This window comes from Scardinius erythrophthalmus (genome assembly GCF_964197995.2).
Source record: "Scardinius erythrophthalmus genome assembly, chromosome: 5".
Taxonomy (NCBI): Eukaryota; Metazoa; Chordata; class Actinopteri; order Cypriniformes; family Leuciscidae; genus Scardinius; species Scardinius erythrophthalmus.
In genome coordinates this window covers 20,801,132-20,822,570 of record NC_138225.1, presented here as the reverse complement: position 1 = coordinate 20,822,570, position 21,439 = coordinate 20,801,132, and the positions used below count along the sequence as shown (strand labels likewise).

At 38.4% G+C, this 21,439-nt stretch overlaps 2 protein-coding genes across 3 annotated transcripts; one reads left to right on the top strand and one right to left on the bottom strand.

Moving 5' to 3' along the window:
- The first annotated feature begins 327 nt into the window (after positions 1-327).
- cyb5d2 (cytochrome b5 domain containing 2) lies at positions 328-4,152 on the top strand. Of its 2 annotated transcripts, none has more exons than XM_081365903.1 (4): positions 328-746; positions 830-970; positions 2,021-2,207; positions 2,292-4,152. In XM_081365903.1, exons 1-4 carry the CDS (start codon positions 449-451, stop codon positions 2,467-2,469), a joined length of 804 nt encoding a protein of 267 aa, XP_081222029.1. In that variant the 5' UTR covers positions 328-448; the 3' UTR covers positions 2,470-4,152. The 2 variants fall into 2 exon arrangements, with proteins under 2 accessions (XP_081222029.1, XP_081222030.1); XM_081365904.1 differs by having other exon boundaries at positions 336-746; positions 2,048-2,207; positions 2,292-3,387.
- On the bottom strand, positions 2,723-20,453 carry ankfy1 (ankyrin repeat and FYVE domain containing 1). Its single transcript, XM_081365902.1, has 25 exons — positions 20,413-20,453; positions 17,919-18,123; positions 16,938-17,056; positions 16,634-16,769; positions 15,224-15,347; positions 14,602-14,751; positions 14,031-14,196; positions 13,642-13,846; positions 13,447-13,515; positions 12,392-12,591; positions 12,203-12,300; positions 11,422-11,632; positions 11,233-11,331; positions 11,002-11,155; positions 10,315-10,483; positions 10,058-10,176; positions 9,255-9,411; positions 8,909-9,109; positions 7,198-7,374; positions 6,950-7,097; positions 6,771-6,861; positions 4,832-4,956; positions 4,542-4,688; positions 4,363-4,453; positions 2,723-4,229 (listed from the first exon to the last, which is right to left on the bottom strand). The coding sequence occupies exons 1-25, from the start codon at positions 20,420-20,422 to the stop codon at positions 4,097-4,099; spliced, it is 3,504 nt and encodes a 1,167-aa protein (XP_081222028.1). The 5' UTR covers positions 20,423-20,453; the 3' UTR covers positions 2,723-4,096.
- Between the last annotated feature and the right edge of the window lie 986 nt (positions 20,454-21,439).

The window sequence follows — 21,439 nt, the reverse complement described above, 5'->3', positions numbered from 1 at the left end:
CTAATAGAATACCGAAATATATCGATTTATAAGACTAAACAAGCCGTATTTTGGCAGTTTTTTAGAGACTCTTTCGATTTAAAAAGCCAACAAGAGCCAACATTCATATTTATTTGAATTCTGTATACCGGTAATGTTAGGCCTAGGCTACTTTATTTTGAAAATTGTCACAGTGTACATTTTTTAATTCACCCTGGCGTTTATTTCTCTCTTATCTTTATTTTGGTTGCTGTCTATAGTGTCGATGCATAATGTATAATGTTGTTGTTTACTGAATAAGCTCTATATTTAAAAAATAAAAATAAAAATATATAGATATGCGCATGCGCATTACCACACCCGGAAACATGTTGACAGGTGTGATATTGTTGAATCCGATGCGATACTAGGTACGGAATGCAATTGCTTCTTATTTTAAATACTGACTGCCTGAGAGTTTGTCTGTACAATGCTGAAGTATTTAGTAGCTCTTATTTCAATGGTCCTGGCCGTGTGGACGGTGCCCGAGTGGCTCACATTCCCGATCTATGGAAATGTTGTGAATGTACTAGAGTCGTGGCTGCGGCAGCAGGTCAGTGATGTGTCAGCATCTCCACCTGGACGCATGCTGACAGAAGATGAGCTGTCTTTATACAACGGAGGAGACAACAGTAAAGGATTGTACCTGGCGATCTTAGGACAGGTGTTTGACGTTGAAAAGGGGAGGAAACATTACGGCCCTGGTGGCGGTTACCATTTCTTTACGGGTTAGTTCACTGTGCATTTTGCAAGACAGATGTTTGAGTGATGCTAACGCATAGAGATTCTTTAAAAATGTGTGTTTGTGCAGGAAAAGACGCGTCAAGGGCGTTTATTACAGGTGATTTCACAGAGTCTGGCTTGTCTAGCGATGTGTCGGATTTCTCGGACTCACAGATTGTGGCTCTTTATGACTGGCTATCATTTTATCAGAGGGACTACACTCCAGTAGGTTGGTACCACACGACGATGTCACTCATTTGCTATAATTCAACCACAAATAAAGAACTCAGATCTCTTTACTTGCCTGTATACGTTTTTTTTGGAATAATTAATTCAATGCTACCATGAAAAAAAAAAATTCTGCCTTTGACAATTTTTTTTTTCAGACGTTTATTTTAAAATAACTCCTAATTGCTACTCAGTAAACTTGAAAAATAGTCTGGAATAGTGTTTATTTCATAGTGTTTTATAATTATTTTTACTATTCCATGCAAAATGTTACATTGATAAACCTATTTCAAAGAAAATACTTTTTTCAAGAAAAATGTTGATATATTTGAATTATTTAAAGAACTGATCATTCAATTACTTGTAAGACTTCTATGGTGTAATACTTGTAAGATCTTAGATACTTTGATATAATGCACTCCACATTAATGTCTTAAAGGAACACTCCGACTTTTTGGGACTTTAGCTTATTCACAGTATCCCCCAGAGTTAGATAAGTCCATACATACCTTTTTCATTTCTGTGCGTTCTCTAAGTGTTATTTGACGCACCCACCACTAGCCTAGCTTAGCACAAAGACTGGATGTAAATGGATAAGGTAGCATACTAATCCCAATAAGTGACAAAATAATGCAAACGTTTTCCTATTTACATGTTGTGATCTGTATAGTCACAGCGTGTACAAATAACAAGGCTATATGAGACAGAGACCATTTTTAATCGTATAAATACTGGGAACTATATTCTCACTAGGCGTAGGAGCACAGCTACTTGGGCGGAGTGGCTACTTTGTTTACGGAACCATCAACAGGGCGTCTCGTGTGCTGCGCTAATCACTCCGCCCAAGTAGCTGTGTATGTATGGACTTATCTAACTCTGGGGGATACTGTGAATAAGCTAAAGTCCCAAAAAGTCAGAGTGTTCCTTTAAGTTGTTGCAAAAATACACACACAAAACAATTCACCCACAAATGAAAATTGTCATGAGTATGACAGATTTTAGGGTGAACAGTCCCTTTAAGGTCTCGGTCTGTATGACCCCTGTGCTGCAGGTAAACTGATAGGCCGATTCTACACAGAAACCGGGCAGCCCACTGACGTTTTGCTACGTGTTGAGGCTTTCTTGTCAGAGGGGTTGAAGAAAAAGGCCCAGGCTCAGAGTGAGATGCAGCTGTACCCAGCCTGTAACTCGGAGTGGAGCGAAGCCAGCGGGGGACGGGTATGGTGCTCCACAATGAGGTACTTTGATTTTATTTTATTTTTTTCTCGGACAACATTCGATACATTTATTGGAAAAATGTAACACAAGTTTTTACTCTGTAGCGGTGGCATTCACAGAGACTGGGTTGGAGTACCCAGAATGCTTTTCTCCCCTGGGTCTGGTCATTCCCGATGTGTGTGCATCCAACCGTCCGATCCTGTTCACTCAGAGAACCGAAACCTCAGAGAGTACAAGGACTGTCCTCCTCAAGCAGAATCCTGCCAAATCACTAAAGACTGAGCTACAAGTCCTCACCACACTACAAGTGTCAGTACATTTGGTTTCATTTAGTTTTCTTCATGTTTTTATGATTGGTTTATTATAGCAGGCACGTGCCAAGAGACCAATGCTGCTAGTTCTGTTTCCAATTATATCGTTTCTCTGATTTAGTTCTCTTTACTTCTAATTCCTTTGCAATTTGTGACAGAGTATATTATTTATGCCATAGAATCAAGACTGTTAAATAAAAGACAATTTTATAGATTTGTTTTTTCAATTGTCCTTTATGTAAAGTTGTCCTCCCTTTCTTGAAAAGGATACTAGAGGCGGCGACAGGCTAAATATCTGAGCATACAGATACCATACAATATGCAGAAAAGATTAAACAGAGGCCAATTGTAGGTTTGTCACATAGACAAAAAGCACAACCTGCATTAAGTACAAAACAGTTGTAGTGGTCAAAAATATTATACATTTATCTGTACAGTTTAACAATACCAATAACAGACTGTGGACTTGGCCCTTTCCCTGCCCTCCCCCCACAAACAAACCAATCTCCTTTGAAATGTGATCAGAAATGTAAAAAAAAAAAAAACGTTGATAAAGTGCACCTGTTAAGCATGGACATGAAAAAGCATTTAAAATATGATAGGAAACATAATGTGACGCATTACGCCACCAAGAAGACTTTTGAAAACGTTAACTGGAATGTATCATTTGGTGATCAGGAATGAATAAAGTGTAATTTATGATGTAATGATGACAATAATAACAGGTTACAAATGTCATGCATATGCATAGTAAGCATATCATAATTCTGCGCTTGTATTTCTGCACCTGTACGACTTAACAGAATCACGAGTAACGATTTTCTCAAATTTTAGTATGACGTTAACTCTAATGGATCAGTTAAAATAAAGTCCGCTGAATATGCAGATTAATACATGATTGAGTGATCATTTTACTAATAACAAATCCAGCAAGGAGTATTTCTCCATCTCTCTCTTAGTGTTTTGATTCGAACTCCAGAGAAATGTCCTTGCCTGGATCTCTCCAGAGGTTAAAATGTGTTCAAAACCTAAATCTAACACCTCAAAGACCCTGCACAGTATGATTAAGGCTTCACACTACTTACCTTTTATAGATCCTTTCATATCAAGCAACATTCAATACCAAACAAACTTCCTTGAAATATTGATCGACCAATCTGTAGAAAGTCAATTCGACTGCATGTGGGAATACTAGTCTTGTCATTCTAATGGGAAATGAAGTAATATTTAAATCATAATTGTCCATATAGCACATTAGCCCTGTATAAAACCCCTATGGTTCTTTTTTGTAGTAAATGATACTTGCCCTTCTCAATCACACTTGTTTTTTATCGGAACTACATTTACATTTGCATCTGCATTCCACTTGTTTTAATCTGGATCCTCGACACATAATATTTTGGTTCTAAAAAGAACTGCTAGAACAAACACATTGTTATGGTTGTATTTTTTCCTTTGACAAGAATGGAATGGTTTTGTTCAAGGGCTCTTTCTCTCAATGTGTCTTACTCCATTTCTCCATCCTTTTAGTGCTAGGCCCAGCCTGTGAGTTCATACTCAGCTTGGCTGGTGCCCGTCCTTCAAATTCCTCTAGTGTGTTAGGACACGCCGCCCAATGTCAGCACATCAAAGCAGATGTCGCATACACGCACAGGTTTGTTCAGGTCAAATTTGATGATGGGGATCTCTTTTATAGAGCACTTATGGCAGAGCAGACGCCCACAATGGCGGCTATGAGAGAAAGAAAAGACGATAAAGAATGGGTTGTTAGGACAAGGGAAGTTATGGTTTGAAAAGAAACAATGAAAGGAGGAAACAAGGTCTTCATTCTTTATAAAAGCAGACAGATTAATCTCATACATACCAGTGATGTTTCCTGGTGGTGACTCCAAATTTGGTTATACATTCATAGCAGTTTGATCCATCACACCACGGGGGCTCTTTGGAAAGCATGTCTTTCAAAACACGATACAAAAGACTAGTTAGGTATAACTACTACAAGCACTGTAAATGTTGTAGAAACACTAAACCTGTATCTTTTACCTAGCAGACGGAACAGAAGCTGCTTAGTGGCAACTTGATAGTTGAAGATGTTGATGCCCTGGTTGTTAGTGACGCCGAGTCGAGCTCCAGCCCTCACGATGGCACGACACAGGTTAGCGTTTCCTTTCATATAGGCCAACAGAAGCACTGAAAGGAGAAAAACATCAACTATCATTGATCCAGTGTTTGTTTCTGACAAGCAAAATGGCATTCTTGTTATTATTAATACAGAAAATTATCCATTTAAAAATGCACATTCAGTATAATCAAATCGTTTGTGCTTCACCAACCTGTGTTCCCCTCATTGTCAGGTTTATCCAGGGGATACTCAGGCATGCATTCTAAAAACAGCTCAAAGATGGCTGCCGCGTTCTCCTTCCCATACTGGCCGAGGACATGCATGGGAGATTGACCTCTAGACGAATGAAAATGAGGCAAAAAAAATTGTGAATGTCCATGAATAATGCACAATTTATTTGAATTCTTTTGTGAATTAAATAGTGTAAATAATTCATAGTTCAGCTATATACACACACATACACTGTGTATATATTAGTGGTAAAAAGTGGTAAATAATAACTACTTATATTTTACATAGAGTTTAAAGGTGAAGTACGTAGTTTCTGCTACACTAGTGGCACTAGTGAAATAACAACAATTCAGCATATTTTGCAAACACCCCTTTCATGCATCACACCTCCCCCAACTCAAACATCACAATCACAGCTCTTATGAGTGCTTGTGAAGACATGTCTCAACAGGTATAAGTAAGCTACTTTCAATAAAAGCTCCAACAAATTACGAATACTTTTTTAGATGTGTAGCTATCGCTATGTGCCATGAGTAAGCAATTGAATCTTCTCGCTTATAATAAACCCATCCAACATATCTGAACCACGCGCATTTCTTGATATGATGCACCACAGCTGTTTGAGGCTGTCTAATTGGGACACAAAGTAAACAATTTAAATTGGAACATTTGAAGACTTCAGATGCAAAAGCCTCCAAGTCAGTCTAACTTTTTTCTTTAATGTTAACATTTTTATCAGGCTCTTATGATAGGTTTCTACCCAAGTACCAACATTTCTGAATGGGCTGAGGCTGGCATTTAGTGAGTTTGAAGCGAAATTATTTGATGAACGTATACTATGTGCGGAGAGCATTCACTCAATATTATTATCTCATTTTTGACATACTGGGTCTCATTCATGAAACATTCGTAAATATACGAGTAAATATGTGAGTGATTTGCGCGTAAAGAGACCTTCCCGAAAACTCTTCTCCTGATTCACAAATATACTATATATACAAATATTTATTTTCAAGAGTACATAGTGGCGTATCAGGTCCTAAAAAAAAGGAAGCTTGGCAGATGATGCAGTTAATGGAGTTTCATCTGTTAATCAAACAGTCCCAGAAGTGAAAAGAAAATGGTTCGACATGAAGCTTGACTGCGACACTTTTGACTTGCGGACTTGTGTTCCGTTTGCAGATGCTATTACTGGCTCTCATAATAAAAGTAAAAAGAAAATTACTTTTAGAATTAAAACTAAAAGAATTTGCTGTGTAAATATGTACCAGATTATCACCAGAAGGTAAATTAAAATGCAGCCTTATTATTGAGCAAAACGTTCGGATGTTAAACGCACTATTTACGCGTGGCTGGGAGCAGGTGTAGATTTCTTTTGTACCAACTAACATTTGGAAAATACGAACATTTTAATGAATCCGAAAATTTACGCCAGAACCACTTTACACACGATTTACACAAAAATTCGTTCTGCTCGTGTTTCATGAATGAGACCCATTGTATTGAAGCATCGATTTTAGCACAATGCCCCGTTTGCTTTGACGTGTTCATGACCCATTTTATCTTTGAAGGTCTAAATGCAATTTGGCTTCTGTAACCAAAGCTGAATGTCTTTTCCCATGTGTCAGCCAGGGTCCCACATTGGCTAAACACCCTCTGGCTCAGCCTGCTACAGTAGCCATGCCCTAAACTCACACTATTGGATGAGCTGGAAAGTAATTGACAAATCTGAGCGGACCGCTCTCAATGTTTAGATGGTGCCTGGGAGGCTCAATGTTTACACTTTTGGGGGAGATCAACCCATGAATGGCATACTAATAGTAGTCAATGAACAATAAACAGGGTTAAAAATGTATTTTAACAAAAAAAATCGTACATACTTCACCTTTAAGTGTGGGGTAATATATTTTGAGTCAAACCTGAGATTATAGGCCTCAGCATCTATGTTGGACTCAGTGAGTAGCGCACGCACATTATTCAGACGCCCCTGCATCACAGCCAGATGAAGTGCTAGTAGAAGGAGATATAAAGAAATGAGTGAAATGGAATTTAGTCATTCAAGAATATTAAATTACATAAGTTTAGCACAAAAGTCTACCATTGTTTCCATTCTCATCAACGGCAGCAAAGTCAACGCCATTCTCGATCAAAACAGAGCAGATTGTGGAAAGGTCCTGTTGTGCAGCGAGATGCAGCGCTGTCTGACGATGCTTGGTCAGCTCGTTTACTTTTGCACCAGCCAGCAGCTACAGTACATCAGAGAAAACAAACATGTTTCAGTGTTTGAATTGAAAATAAAAAAATAAAATAAAGATTCCTCCATCACTTTTATTCTCTTTGCTTTACCAGATTCCTGACAATGATCTCAGATCCTGCCTGTACGGCCAGGTGTAGAGGAGAAAGTTTGGCACTGTCCTGCACTCTGGAGTTGACATTGGCCTGTACGCTAATGAGAAAGAGCACACTCTCTATGTCTGAGTTCTGCACAGCAACATGCAGGAAGTTGCGACCTTTGTTGTCCACCTAGACAAAGAGAGAACATTTATAATATTCAGTGGCTTGTAGGGGTGTAAGAAAAAAATCGATACACATGAGTATCGCGATATTTTATTTTGCAATACTGTATCGATTTTCAAAAACGCAATATCGATTTTTTTTTTTTCGTCCAAAAATATTCATGGTAAGACGGTGGTTCACGTTTATGTTGTTTAAAAGGCTCGCCGAACGGTGCGTGTCCACTGGCACGGAGCGAGCGTTTTCAATTCATTCCTATGGAAGTCGAGCTTCACGCTCAGCAGTGCATTTTGGGATTGACAGCGGACCGGAGAAAGCGTTGAGAGCGACTGAGAGCGTCAAAAGGTTGGGCAGTTCTCGACTTTATGCAAATATCAAGCGAAAAACGCGGTCGGCAGTTTATGATGGATTTAGTGCATAAATCATTTTGTTTACAAATTAGACGCTTTGCAGTTGTTTATATGTTAAAGATTTTATTTTGGATGTGTTTATTGTTATTATATTGGCTGGGTTTATAAAATTGAAAGGATCTTTGCTTGGTGCATTTGGAAACAAAGCTTGTCTATTTCTAAATGTAATCGCGTGCATGATGATTATACTGTCCGTGTGTTGAAAAAAACAAACACACTCGTAACAGACACACCCCAAAGCGGAGATGTTACAGCGTTGCCAGCGGCACCGAGCGTAGTTTTGCCGCTGTAGTGGACGCGCACCGTGAAGCTGCGTTCACACCAAACGCTAATTCGCCTCATTCGCGCGTCCAGTTCTTTTAAAATCTTTTATCACATAAAAACTTGATTTCAATAGGCCTATATGACACATTCATTTTGTTCACTTTCATTCATTTTCGTCCAGTTCACATTGTATTTTTGTATTGTGACAGGGGCTATGTATTTTCTTTTATTATGGCCTACTTGAGAAATATAAAAATTTGCTCACTAAGAACCTGTGAACCACAATACCAAACTGGCAGTCTGATTTTCTGTGAACTGAATTGTTTACCTAAAGTAAACTTCTTTGACTTTTATGCACATCATGTCTTTTTTTAAATATTATTTTTTCTAAAATTATAGTCCTACTTTAAAAAAATCCCAATATATCGCCTTATGCACAGTATCGAAATATATTGCAATATATTGAATCGTGACCCATGTATCGTGATACGTATCGTATCGCCAGATTCTTACCAATACACAGCCCTAGTGGCTTGTGATGTCACATATCAAAACAATGTGGAGAAGTCATTTCTTGGACAAATCGGAATTTGTCCTCTGCATTTAACCCATTCAAGTTAGTGCACATACATAATGAGCAGTGAGTAATGAACACAAACACACTGCAAGCAGTGGACACATACAGCAAGAGCAGTGGGCAGCCATTCACTGCGGCGCCCGGGGAGCGATTGGGGGTTAGGTGCCTTGCTCAAGGGCACTTCAGTTGTGGGTTATTGAGGGTGAAAGACAATGATGTTCATTCACACACACCCCCCCCCCCCCCATCTACATTTTCATATATATATGTGGATATAATCATGCCCACACACCTGTTCGGCAGCGCCAGACTCTCTCTTGAGGATGGCTTCAGCAGCCTTGTTGTTCTTGTGGGTCATGGCACAGGCAAATGGCGTCATGCCTTGTCTGTCTCGAATATTCAATCGGATTTCAGGGTGGGAGATGAGCAGCTGGATGATGATGCTTTGCTGGTTGCTGATGGCAACGTGGATCGGAGCACGGCCTTCTGAATCCTGCATGCAGAGAAATGGGCATTGCAGTTCTCAGGACATTTGAAAACAGTGAGTATATGGAACATATCTGCATAAAGCCTTGTCATCAAAAGAAAAAGAGAAGAACTAGGGTGAATGTATGCATCTGCTGTATATCTGTATTAACCTGTGCATTCACATTGGCTCCAAACTCCAAAAGGCACTGCGCCACCTCCTCCAGCCCCCAGGACGAAGCCAAATGCAGTGGGCACTGTCCATCCCTCGCCTCCTCATCTCCCTCACCGTTAGGACCAGGCCTCCTCGGGCTGTTCACATCACAGCCACTGAAAACAAATGTTGAGATCATTTATGATAGGGAAATAAAACTTCTACAGCCACTTTTTGCATAACACGCAAATAATTTTATTAGATTTTTTAAACAATTGACAATTCAATTGTTTTATATAAGCTTTTAAAATCTTGTGTAAAAGCCCCAGTCTTAATTATAGCCTGAATAAAGTGCTTTGGTGATGTATTTTTGTAGGACAACCTGAAAGTTAGCATCACCCTGGTTCCTTTGACAAAAATGCAATGAGATTTTTCCATTGGCTTTTGGATCATTGTGAAAAATGAGCTTGTGACCAACAAAAGTTTGATTATTACATGTTTTGTTCATTAGGATAATCTTCGCAAATGAACAACTTGTGTGAATATATCTTGAGCTTATGTTAACCACAGACCTTATTTCATGCATAAAAAAAATAATAATAATAATAATAAAAAAAAGCCAATGGAACCAGAGGTGCCAAAATGCTAACTAGTTTCTGGGTTTTAGCCTGCAAAAATATGTAATCCCTGCAGCACTCTATAGGAATGAATCACCTTTTTATTTGGTGTTTTTTATTGAAAATATAAATTTGATGAATTGTCATGCACATTTTTTAAAACACAAATCCTGAAGCAAGAGAAAACAAGGAGAGGTGTACAAACCTGCGTACAAGGAAGCAAGCAGTGACCTCGTTGTTCTCATCGATGGCTCTGTGGAGAAGATTTTGCTGACAGCCTCCAGGCCCTGAACTCCAACAAGTTGCATCACACCCGTGCCTGACCTAATCCAAAAAATACATAACTGACGAATCAAATAAACTCATCATAAACAGGCATTATTTAAAAATATGGAAAAACAAGCGTTAAGGTATTTAAGAAAACTAATGCTTAAGAAAAAAAAAAAAAAATGCAGTTCTCACCAATGTGGACGCGATGTCCTCCAAACCATTTTCCAAAGCCAGCCAGAGTGGAGGATCACCCTTCTCATTCACCACTGACATGTCAGCTCCTCTTGTGCAGATAGCGTCCACTACTAAAGGGAGCTGGTTACTGATAGCCAACTGCAAAGCCGTTTGCCCCTCCTGGGTCCTAAAACAAAGTCAAGTCACCTTTATTATACATTACTGATTGTTTCAAAAGCAGTTTTACAGCGATGACAGGAAAATTATTCAATGATGCAAACAGTTCATTTCGGCTGTACTGCAGCTCTAAAAGAAAATGGTGTCATTGTTCAGCTGAAGTTAGTTCAGTGTTGATTCAATTTCGCTGTAAAGATCATTAAATTATTTAATTTACACTAAGCATTTCTGCAGAAAAACAGTGTCCAATAGTGTCAGTGCAGTCAAATCAATAATATTGTTGAATATTAGTATATAATATAAAGTATGATTTGTAGTATTAGGATTTGTTTTCATGATCGAATTATCAGCTATTATATGAATCAACTCGTTCACTAATAACTATTTGGGGTGACAGAGAGGGAATGGGATTGATACACACCGGAGGCAGGACTCGAACCTTCACTGTCCACATGAAATCCACAGCTAAACATGTCTAAAGGGATGTCTGCTACTGCTAACCGATGTTTTTTATAGCAGTTCTAGTACCTGACGTTGATGTCGGCCTGGTGCTCTAGCAGGAAGAGGGCGCTCTTGCTGTCCTGTCTCTTTATAGCCATGTGTAGTAGCGTCTGTCCATCAGACATGGTGTCATTAATGGCTGCTCCAGAACCCAGCAGCTGTGCGGCAATAGTGTGCATACCTAGCAATGTAAATAAGAAACATTAAATTATCTGCATGAGCAGTGAATTCACTGAAGGAGATTTTAGCAGAACCCACCGGTCCAGAGTGCAAGACCCAGAACGGTCTGATCCATGGAGTCTTTCAAACTGAAGTCAGGGATGATCTGCAGGTTGTTGGTGGCATGTAGTGCATTGGCTATGGATCAAAAATAAAGTTATGAATGACAAGAGATGGCACAGATGCACAGATCAGTATTCAAATCAAACATTCTCCCTCATCCCTCACCTTTCTGCTCTAGTATGACAGACACCACATCTGGGTGGTTGTGAACGATGGCCAGGTGGAGCGGGCTCTGGAGGAAGACTCCTTGGCTCTTCTCGACTCCGTCAGGCAGGGCGCTGTCGGTCTGCAGGTTAGGATTCGCCCCCTGCTGGAGCAACTCCACCGTCAGCCCTGCCAGGCCACAGCGGCACGCCGTATGGAGGGGGGTCTCAGCCTACAAACGAAAATGTGATCATAAGAAATCACAAGGGGAAAAAGGAATATATAAAAAAATAAAAATAATAAATATTTAATTTATGACAATCCACCCCTTTACTACTCCTCCTGTATAATCATAATTGCTAGTTAAGAAATTAAGTCTACAAGTTTACACATTTTTAAGTCTTAAGCTCAGCAAGGCTGCATTTATTTGATCAAAAATGCAGTAAAAACAGTAAGATTTTGAAATATATTAAAATAGAAAACTTAAAATGTAATTTATTCTCTAATGGCAAATTATTCTCTATTCTTCAGTGTCACACGACCCTTCAGAAATCATTCTAACATGCTGTTTTAGTACTCAAAACATCTTAATATTATCAACATTGAGAAGAGTTGTGTTGCTTAATATCTTTGTGGAAACCATGATGCATATTTTTTCAGGATCATAGCCGAATTTCCATCCTTTAAATTTGTTCTATTTAGTAGTTTTGATGACTACACTATTATTCTAAATTGTGTAAAAGGAATATGCAAGTTGAAACATTTGACTGGCAGTGTCTAATAAAAGCTGACACACACACACCCATTTGTTGGTGTGATTGACTTTAGCTCCATGTGTGGCCAGGAAGATAGCGGCTGCTTCACTTCCTGTGATGGCTGCTCTCTGCATGAGGCAGTTACCTGAGGAGGAGATGTTGTGATTAGCAGGTATAAAATGGGTAATGACTAAAGGGACACATAAACATTTTATAAAGTGCAAGAAGTTTGATACCATTGGAGTCTGGTGCATCAGGATTGCTCCCTCTTTGTATAAGCCTTGCTGCGAAGCTGTTCTCGTCAAATGAGGTTCCATTCACAACAGGAGCTTCGTCCTCAAAAGGGTTCACGGAGGGGTCAGAGGACACAGTGATGTACTGCAGGGCCAGCCACAGTGCAGTGCTGCCTTCGTGATCTTTCAATTCCAGGTCCAATCTAAGCAGGAAGGGGAGGGATTACAGTGTTACAAAAAGGACACAAGAAAGGGACAATATTACACCAAGAAGGCAGAGGTAACTATCTCCATGTTCAGAACACTAGCTTACTGAACAGTATACAATGTATAGTTTTTTTTTTATCAGAACACATGAAGAAACAGTGGTTAAGGCAGTCCAAGTCAAGATTACAAATCACATTTTGATATTACATCAAGTTCCTTTATAACAATGGGAGGTGAGATAATACATCATGGGATACACTATCCCACATTAGACTCTTGCATTTGTACATTTTTGAATACAAGTTTTAGATCATTCTGTGTATTCCATAAGTACAGAAAGGTATTATGCTTTTTCATTACCTTAATAAATAATTTAAGATCATTCGTTTTGAAAAAGAGGGCGAATTCCAATTTGGAAGTGAGCATCCCTGTGCCCTACTAACTTTGAAGGCCAGATCTCTTCAAGTGGGAACTTTGAAGGGAGCAGGGCACTTGCGTGCCATAAATAATGTAGTCGTTTGGAACGCATGTGGCGAAAAATAATGTAATTATTTTTTTAATCATTCTGTTTATACGTTCTTTATACTCAAACTCTCCCGCCATCTAGCTTTAAAATGAATCGCGAGGATTCACCACCCTGGGTCACATGCCCATAAACGATCAAATTACTTATTTGAAGTGACCATCGTATGTACGTACCCCTTGCTAACAGACTTGTGGAGAGGCCCTTCGTGAGGGGATTCAACTATTCACTTTCGTTTGGAATGGCACTACAAATGGCCAAAGTTCCCTTCAAGGGCACAAAAACGCAGTTTTTCAAATTCGCCCAGATAAAGCCTGTTTAATCTTACTGTTTGCATTGTAACAGCTGGTTAAAGACTGCTTCATTTCCCGACACCACAGCCTCATGTAATGGCGTCCTAAGAATTAGAAAAATAAAACCAGGTCATGAATACAATGAATAAGCTTTACTCCCAAAAAACATTATTGCAGATATAATCCCGAAACTCTTATTGCAGAAGAAACCCTTGAATTTTATTACCCACCGTCCTTTGCTGTTTTGCATGTTTGGGTTGGCACCAGCTTTGAGCAGAGCCTCAGCAATGTGGGCCATGCCAGCCATGACTTCACCACTGTGTTTCTTAGGGCTGAAAGAGCAGACAAGGTGCAGAGGCGTCTCAACTGCACCCACTGTGGCAGCGTTCACCTGCGCAGAGTGACGGATCAAAAAAGTGGAAGCAAATTCATCTCCTAAAGAGAGAGAGAGAAAGACACAGGATGGGGACAGTATTTAGACCACAAAAAAAAAAAAAACTTCTCAAACGATTTACGACAGATCTCAAATTTCAGCCTTTTGTGAGCTAAACGACTTTATGCCAACTTCAAATTCATCATAAAATAATATCCCCTCTGCCCAAATACAAGCGCTCCTCACCTCTCTGGATGGCCTTGTGTAGAAGACTCCAGCCGCTCTGGTCCACCATGTCAACATCTGCTTTGTTGTTGACCAGTGTGGTGGCGATGCTCTCCAGCTTCTTGGACAAAGCCAGATCCAGCGCCAAATCTCCATTATTGTCCAGCTCATTCAGCTTTCCTGGTAACTTGGGGATGAAATGAAGGAAACATTTATCCTAATGAGTTTGCCATGCAATAAACAAGCTTATAAATAGAGGCTAAAACATTTATCAGTGGCTAAAAATGTGCTAATAATCAGGGGCAACACAATGATTATGTTGTAACAATTTAAACAATAAATAGATACATTTTGCATGCGAGTCATTCAAAATATAATCAGTAATATTCATATTTCTTTTTGTTATTTTTTATACTAGAAATATTTTAGTATGTTAGGTCACTACTAGTTGTCCAATGTAAAACATAAAGCAAAACATTAACCATAGAAAAACATCACTTGATATTGATTTCACTACATAGAGGACCTTGCACTTTTTATATCACGGTATATAAAGCAAGAACACTTCTTTGATTCAGTGCTGGCTCTTTACCTGTGCATCCATCTCTATTAGATAAAGGAAGACAACATCTTCTCGTTCTACTTTAATTGCTTTGTGAAGGGGGTATTCGGTCTTGGATTTGATCATTTTATAGAGCAGCTGAGCATCCATGGTACTGAAGTCATCTTTCCGTAGATCATCCTGTTTGAGAGGATAGAGGAGGTAAATATTAATCCTACCTTTTGCATGAATACACACTCAAAAAAAAAAAAAAAAACACAAGAAATTATGCAAATCTCCCTCTGGTCTTTTTCAAGGTCTTGCTCAAGGTCTGCTGAGCTGATACTGATGTGTTTAGTTCACTCAGCAGAGAGCACGCCTGTAAAACCACCACAATGTTTCCTTTACCATCCCGATCTTAGACATAGCCTTGAGAATCATCACTACTAGGAGCCATAAAGAAGACCCCAAACATCGATGAGGACAAGATCCTGCTGCTTTTAAACAGAGCATTCAAAGGAGGAAGGCTATCTTTCACAGTGAAATTGTCCATGTATTAATTATTATTGATATATTTATGGCAAACAAAATAAAGGTCCAGGCTTTGTGCATCTATAGAACAAATTCCCCATCTTTCAAGGATGAGGACGATGGCTCTGTTCTTCTGACTCACCCAGTGACTGGCAATGATCTCTCCACAATAGTTCATCAATGTTGTGGCGTCCAGCTCTTCGGCTGTCTGGTAGAACCTGATGCAGTTCCTCACGTTCACTGATGACATCACTCCTTTCTCACATCTGCATTTGAAAAACAATATCTACGTTTAGAGCTCACTTTGTATTCCTTTACATAACATTTCAGTTTTTAAATTAACTAGATATTCATAAGTAGATGTATCATTAAATGCAGAATTTCTAATTCTTTTCTCTTTATTTTATTAAAATGATGACAAAAATTATTACCACCTACTTGATACTTCATGTAAATTAGGTCCATTTTCTAAATTGCACCTGCTATGAGTTCAGCATCACACATTCTTTTTTATACAGCATGCTTGCATTCAAAGGTTTGGGGTCAGTAAGATTCTGTTTTGTTTTTTTAGAAATTAATACTTTAATATTCAGCAGGTATGCATTAAATTGATCAAAAGTTACAGTAAAACATTTATAATGCACAATGGTTTTTACAACATTAAGCAGCACAGCTGTTTCCAACTGATAATAATAAGAAATGTTTATTTAGCACCAAATCACCATATTAAAATGATTCCTGAAGGATCATGTGACACTTATGATGCTGAAAATTCAGCTTTGCCATCACAGGAATCTATAACATTTTACAATATATTACAATAGAAAACAGTTGTTTTAAATTGTAATTTTTCACAATATAACTGTTTTTACTATATTTTTGACTAAATAAATGCAGCCTTGGTGAGCACAAAAGATTTACCGACCACAAACATTTAGACGGTAGTGTATATATTTCCTGTCACAAACATGCTATATCAACTCACAAACTGATTTTAATTGCAATATTATTTATGTTATGCAAGCCCTGTTATCCAAAATAATGTGTGACACATAAATTAATAAAAGCTGGTCATTAGCATAAAAGCACCACACATATAGGCTGTTTGCTTGCCATTAAGCAGCTGCTTTTATCCAAAGAATACCTATTGACAGGAGAGGACTCAAGGGCAGAGTAGTGATGGGGCATCACTGCAACTCTCCAGTTTAACTAGAAGCCTCTTTCAAGCAAATGGCAAGTAAAAGAGCATATGCTTTCAGGGAAATGTCTATGTAATTTGATGAACATGACCAGAGTGAGAAAAATGATGGCGTGATGCATATGCAGTATTAATCATCAAGTGTAGCATTCATCACCAAAATCATTCATGTTCCACATCAATCCATGCTGAGGGGTGCTTTTTATTATTTTTTTATTTTTTACTTGTAGTTGATATTCTTAAATATTGAGTGACCGATAAGAGCAGTTACATGGTGTTTTTGTTGGTGAAACACTATGAGATGTAAAGCTGCAACATGAGTCATAAATGATTATTCTAAGGGACCGTTCCCACCTTTCACGCAGTAGATTGAGCTGGAAGCGGTTGGCTAACTTCATCAGGTCGATGAGGAAGCCGTCGTCCCCACTCAGCTCCAGATCATCTGTGTACGCCCAGCGCAGCATTGCCATGGCAACCTCTGGTTTGGCATCTAGGAAGTCACATGGGGATGTACAGGAAAGAATCCAACAACAAGTTCAGTTTTGAGGGATTACTGCTGCATACTGCATTAGAACAATAAGGAGAAAAACAGCCAAACATAATCTAGACATCCTACGTTTCTAGTGCAGGTTGTAGGAAACAGAGAAGCCATTGTTACCTGAGAGGTCCAGTTCTGTAGTGGAGGCCATGTTGGCTGAACTCCAGATTTCACTCCGAGCAGCCAGCACGAATTTATGAGCACTGAGCCTCTGATCTCCAATCTTCACCTTCAGATCGCTAGGAGAAAAAAAGACGTATGTGGTCATACTGATTTTACACAGCATCTTTGTGAAATATGCAGTAATCAGCTTCCATATCATTTGACGCATTAGACTAATGTATTATGCATTGGTCTCAGGGGGGTCAGATCTGAGACAACAGTCCAGGCTCAAATCTCAGACAGGTCATTCTGTAACCTCATAAGTGGTGCAATAAAAAGAAATACAACTGTAATAGGACTTCTTAACTTTACAGACCCAGCAGACATATTAAAAACCTTTCAGCCAGCTTTTACATACTGAGAAGCAAAATGAAACTGTAAATCATAACTTGTATAATTTGGTGGAAGCAGAAATTGAAATCAGGACAAAGCCACAAACAAGCTTACATACTGTATTTCAATTACAATGTGCATCTTATAAAACTGTCAATTGAATTTTGACTATTTTCATGACTATTAAGTACATTTAAACGCCGGTTTCATTCTCAATACAGCAACACAACAAAAAAACAAGAAATATTTTATTTAAATATGCAAAAAATTACTGATATATAATATTAATATTTTTAATTATATGTGTGTGTATACATAGCTTGAGCCTTGATGGTTAAAAAAAAATCATTTGGAATTTATAATTTTTGCATTGGCATTGCTAATAAGAAAAACTATCACAGTAAATGCAATTTTCTTTTCACAAACAAATATAAATATCTATACAGAAAGATGTTTTGAATATATATATATATATATATATAGGCCTATATATTCAAAACATCTTTCTTTTTCTTATTTCTTTTGCTTCTGGGGTTAAATATGACCTGAAAATTTCTTGGTTAACATTCATCTAACAGTATGTGAGCATTCATGTCCAGCTCTCACCTGTACTGCTCTTGCTGAAAGAGGTCAGCCACGATGGCCAGCAGGCGGCTGATGAAGGAGTCACTGGCCTGGGACACAGAGCCGGGGAGAGAGGCCTGGGCAGCCAACACAGAGCACCGCCTGTCCGTCTCCACCAGCTTCTGTTGCATCTTCACATACTCCTGCCTCAGCAGAGCAAGGTGCTTCTGCAATTTCTGCACCTCCTCTGCAGGCATGATGGAAACGATGAAGAAGAGAGATGAGTAGTGGAACAAAAGGAATGAGCACATGGAGAACAAGGAGAAAATAAGGGCAAACAAATAAGAATAAACCGTCAAATGTGATGGGTAAAGCAAAAGGGAAGTGGAAATGCCATGTAGACGAGAGAAAGAGGGACAAAATATAGATTTCACATGAAAACTGCTGACACAGACAGACTTCCTGAGCACGCTCACGGGAGAAGTGGACCTACGATATATGAACAAAACTGCCTTTACATGTTACAAGAAGTTAAAACTTTTAACATGGTCCGATTCATGATAACCACAAACGCAAAAGTTAATATACAACCTTGATCAGTCTCATTCCACTCAAACCTCAAAATAACAACTTTAAACTTGCCACCTTTAATGTGGTAATTGCCTTGGATCTGTGACTAGAGGATTTCACAGCTTAACCTACATTCCAGCACAGCCGCTTCCTTCCTCTTTCCTTGAATTTATTTCTGTTCATCTCTCCAGAATGCTGAGGCTACACTTTTCCTTTGCTCCACATAAGCTCAGGTGCTGAGAGAGCTGGTCTAGTAATGTCTTACTATTTGACATCTAGGAATATCTTTGAATTCTGCGTGAAAAAAAATAAAAAAAGAAGAAAACCAAGCTAGCTAGCAAGCAAGCTAGCCAGCGCCTTGTACTGTATAACATTCCAAAGCTGTACATTTTGTGAAAAGAAAAGTCTACCCTGTCATTGCCATTAAACCTGTCCCATTAAACCTGTGTGTGTGTGTGTGTGTGTGTGTAAGCAAAGGATTAGAATGTTTTCAGTTTAATATGTGAGCCATTTGTCTTCAGCCTAGATTCAAGAATCCAGTATGCTGAGCAATCAACAACTCAGAGATGTCAAATAGGTCCCATAAAGCAGTGGTTCCCAAACCTGTCCTGGAGGACCACCAACACTGCACGTTTTCTTTTTCTCCCTAGTCACACACACCTGATTCAACTCATCAGCTCATTAACCCATGTGATAATGAGCTGATGAGTTGAATCAGGTGTGTTTGACTAGGGAGAAAAAGAAAACGTGTAGTGTTGGTGGTCCTCCAGGACAGGTTTGGGAACCACTGCCATAAAGTATTTAAAAAGCTCATCAGCCAATCAGATGACAGGAAACCTTGTGAAGCAATAATCTGCTTGCATCACCAACAAGCATTAACACGAATTTTAACAACTCATGAATTACTCGAACTCAGATTAAGAATAAATCATTCTTAAGAAATTGTGCAATTGATATACAATAAATTGTTCTAGCAGTTTACTAATTCGGAAATTGGTACAGAAAATTAGGTACAAAAGGTAAGGTACACAATATTACAAAGATAACCAACCATGGCTTTAACCAATATGTTTGTCACTGTTACATGGTTGTGTTGATACTACAATAAACCTTCTCTAGCCTGTTATTAGCCACCCCATCTTTAAATGCGAAGAAAACCAAAATGACTGAAAGACAGCTAAAGTGTTCTTACGCTGTTTGACGGCAATTCCACTTAAATTTATTATGATTTTACAACATGTTGAGGGAAGATAAAGAAGGGAGATGTCACACATCAGCTGATAAAAGTAACGGTTACAAACGCCTGCTGCAACGTCACTAAATGCAATCATGATATGAAAGTTATTTATAAAAATCAACAAGGCAGAGCTATAAAATTATGTTCTACTGTTATTATATATAAATGTCGAGTTATATTCAATTGTATTACACATACTACATTAAACGGAGCAATGTATTGACAGATTTAATCATCAATTTGCAAAGCCAGATGAATTAACGTTACTCATTCACGGTGATGAAGACTGCGACAAAAGACTAAAAAGGGAAAATTCTGATTAGAAATGACTTGGGAAAACCAGCGCAAAATGAGAATACAGGACGACAGTGTCTCTAAAATCAACCACTTGCCTTTCAAAGGCATAACGTTGTATGATCTGCGCTAAATGCAGCTGAATATATCATTTGAAAAAGGATTCATTGGATATCTCTTTACACGAGAGCTCAAATCACCCGGCGAATTATTACCACCACCGCCCAGCCCACCACCTGACTTGCAACCAGCTAGGCTGGACAAAAATCTATGCAATAAAGTGGTTCATTTCAGCGTTATGCAATATTTATCACCAAATGGCTGTGGTGATAACACTTAAATGCAGTATTAGGCCTATCCATCGAGTAAAGAAATAACAGCCGTAGGTGTTAAACAGAAAGGGCGTGAAAAATAAGAAAGAAACCATCCTCATACCTTCTGCCATGTTGGATCCGTGGCTCGTCGCCTAATATCGCGAGAGAGCGCGGGAGGTAGGGTATGATTTGGGAGGAGCGTGCTGGTGGAAGGAAGCAATGACCCAAAGATACATTACGTTTGTAAAGTGCAATTAATTTTTTTTTTTTTTTTTCAAGTCTGTGTGGCAAGGAAACCAACTGTTACACGAGGTCTTGATTATTCAGTCTTATTTAAGTTTAATTCTGACCATCAGCCTGTGTGTTACTGTTCCTCAAGGCTGTTACAGATAAATTAGGGATAAGGAATTATATTTATATAAATGTCCTCTTTGGCACATTCCCAAACCCTTTCTAAAAATAGGGCCTAGTCTGTTGTATAAAAGTCTCAGTAGACCTACATGGCACCTGCACCATTGAGCATGTTAAACTGTTGCACATCCAAATGCACATTTTGTTACAATTCAGTTGTCCTTATGATGGCCAATCAATTGCCCCTAAAAGCAGTGTTGTTATTGTTAGCCAACACAAAAATTATTCAAACTTGTTTTCAGTAATTGAAATTAATTGAACTGAAATCAAATTAATATAGATGAAAGGCTTAAAAATAAAATGACAAATATTTCCTCAGCAACTAACTGAAACAAGTATAAGCACTAAAATTATTTTAGCTTAAAAATAAAATAAGCTATATAGAAATATAACAAAACTAATAACAAAGCATGTGAAACTACTTAAACTAAAATAAAATGAAAATATGAAAAATAAAACAAATTGATAATATAAAATACTAAAATCACACTGGCCCAAATAGATGTTTTTAAAACTACAGAAAGGTAGATACACTTTTTACCTAGTGGTTTATATAAGACTGCCATGTTCTGAGAAGAACATTTGGCGACACTTTATTTTAAGGTGTCATTGTTACAGTGTAATTATACATTTAAGTACTGAGTAACATTAATTAACTACATGTACTTACTATAGGGTTAGGGTAGGATTAGGTTGAGGGTTAGATGCATGTAATTATGCATAATTTACTGTTATTA

What these genes read in the sequence shown, in the direction of transcription:
- cyb5d2 (XM_081365903.1), top strand. Translation starts at nt 449, where the DNA reads ATGCTGAAGTATTTAGTAGCTCTTATTTCAATGGTCCTGGCCGTGTGG. An exon ending in CGGTTACCATTTCTTTACGG is followed by an intron (nt 747 to 829) that starts GTTAGTTCACTG and finishes GTGTTTGTGCAG; the next exon opens with GAAAAGACGCGTCAAGGGCG. An exon ending in GAGGGACTACACTCCAGTAG is followed by an intron (nt 971 to 2,020) that starts GTTGGTACCACA and finishes CCTGTGCTGCAG; the next exon opens with GTAAACTGATAGGCCGATTC.
- ankfy1 (XM_081365902.1), bottom strand. An exon ending in GCTTGCTTCCTTGTACGCAG is followed by an intron (nt 9,412 to 10,057) that starts GTTTGTACACCT and finishes ATTTGTTTTCAG; the next exon opens with TGGCTGTGATGTGAACAGCC. An exon ending in GCTGAGGCCTATAATCTCAG is followed by an intron (nt 4,957 to 6,770) that starts GTTTGACTCAAA and finishes TCATTCGTCTAG; the next exon opens with AGGTCAATCTCCCATGCATG.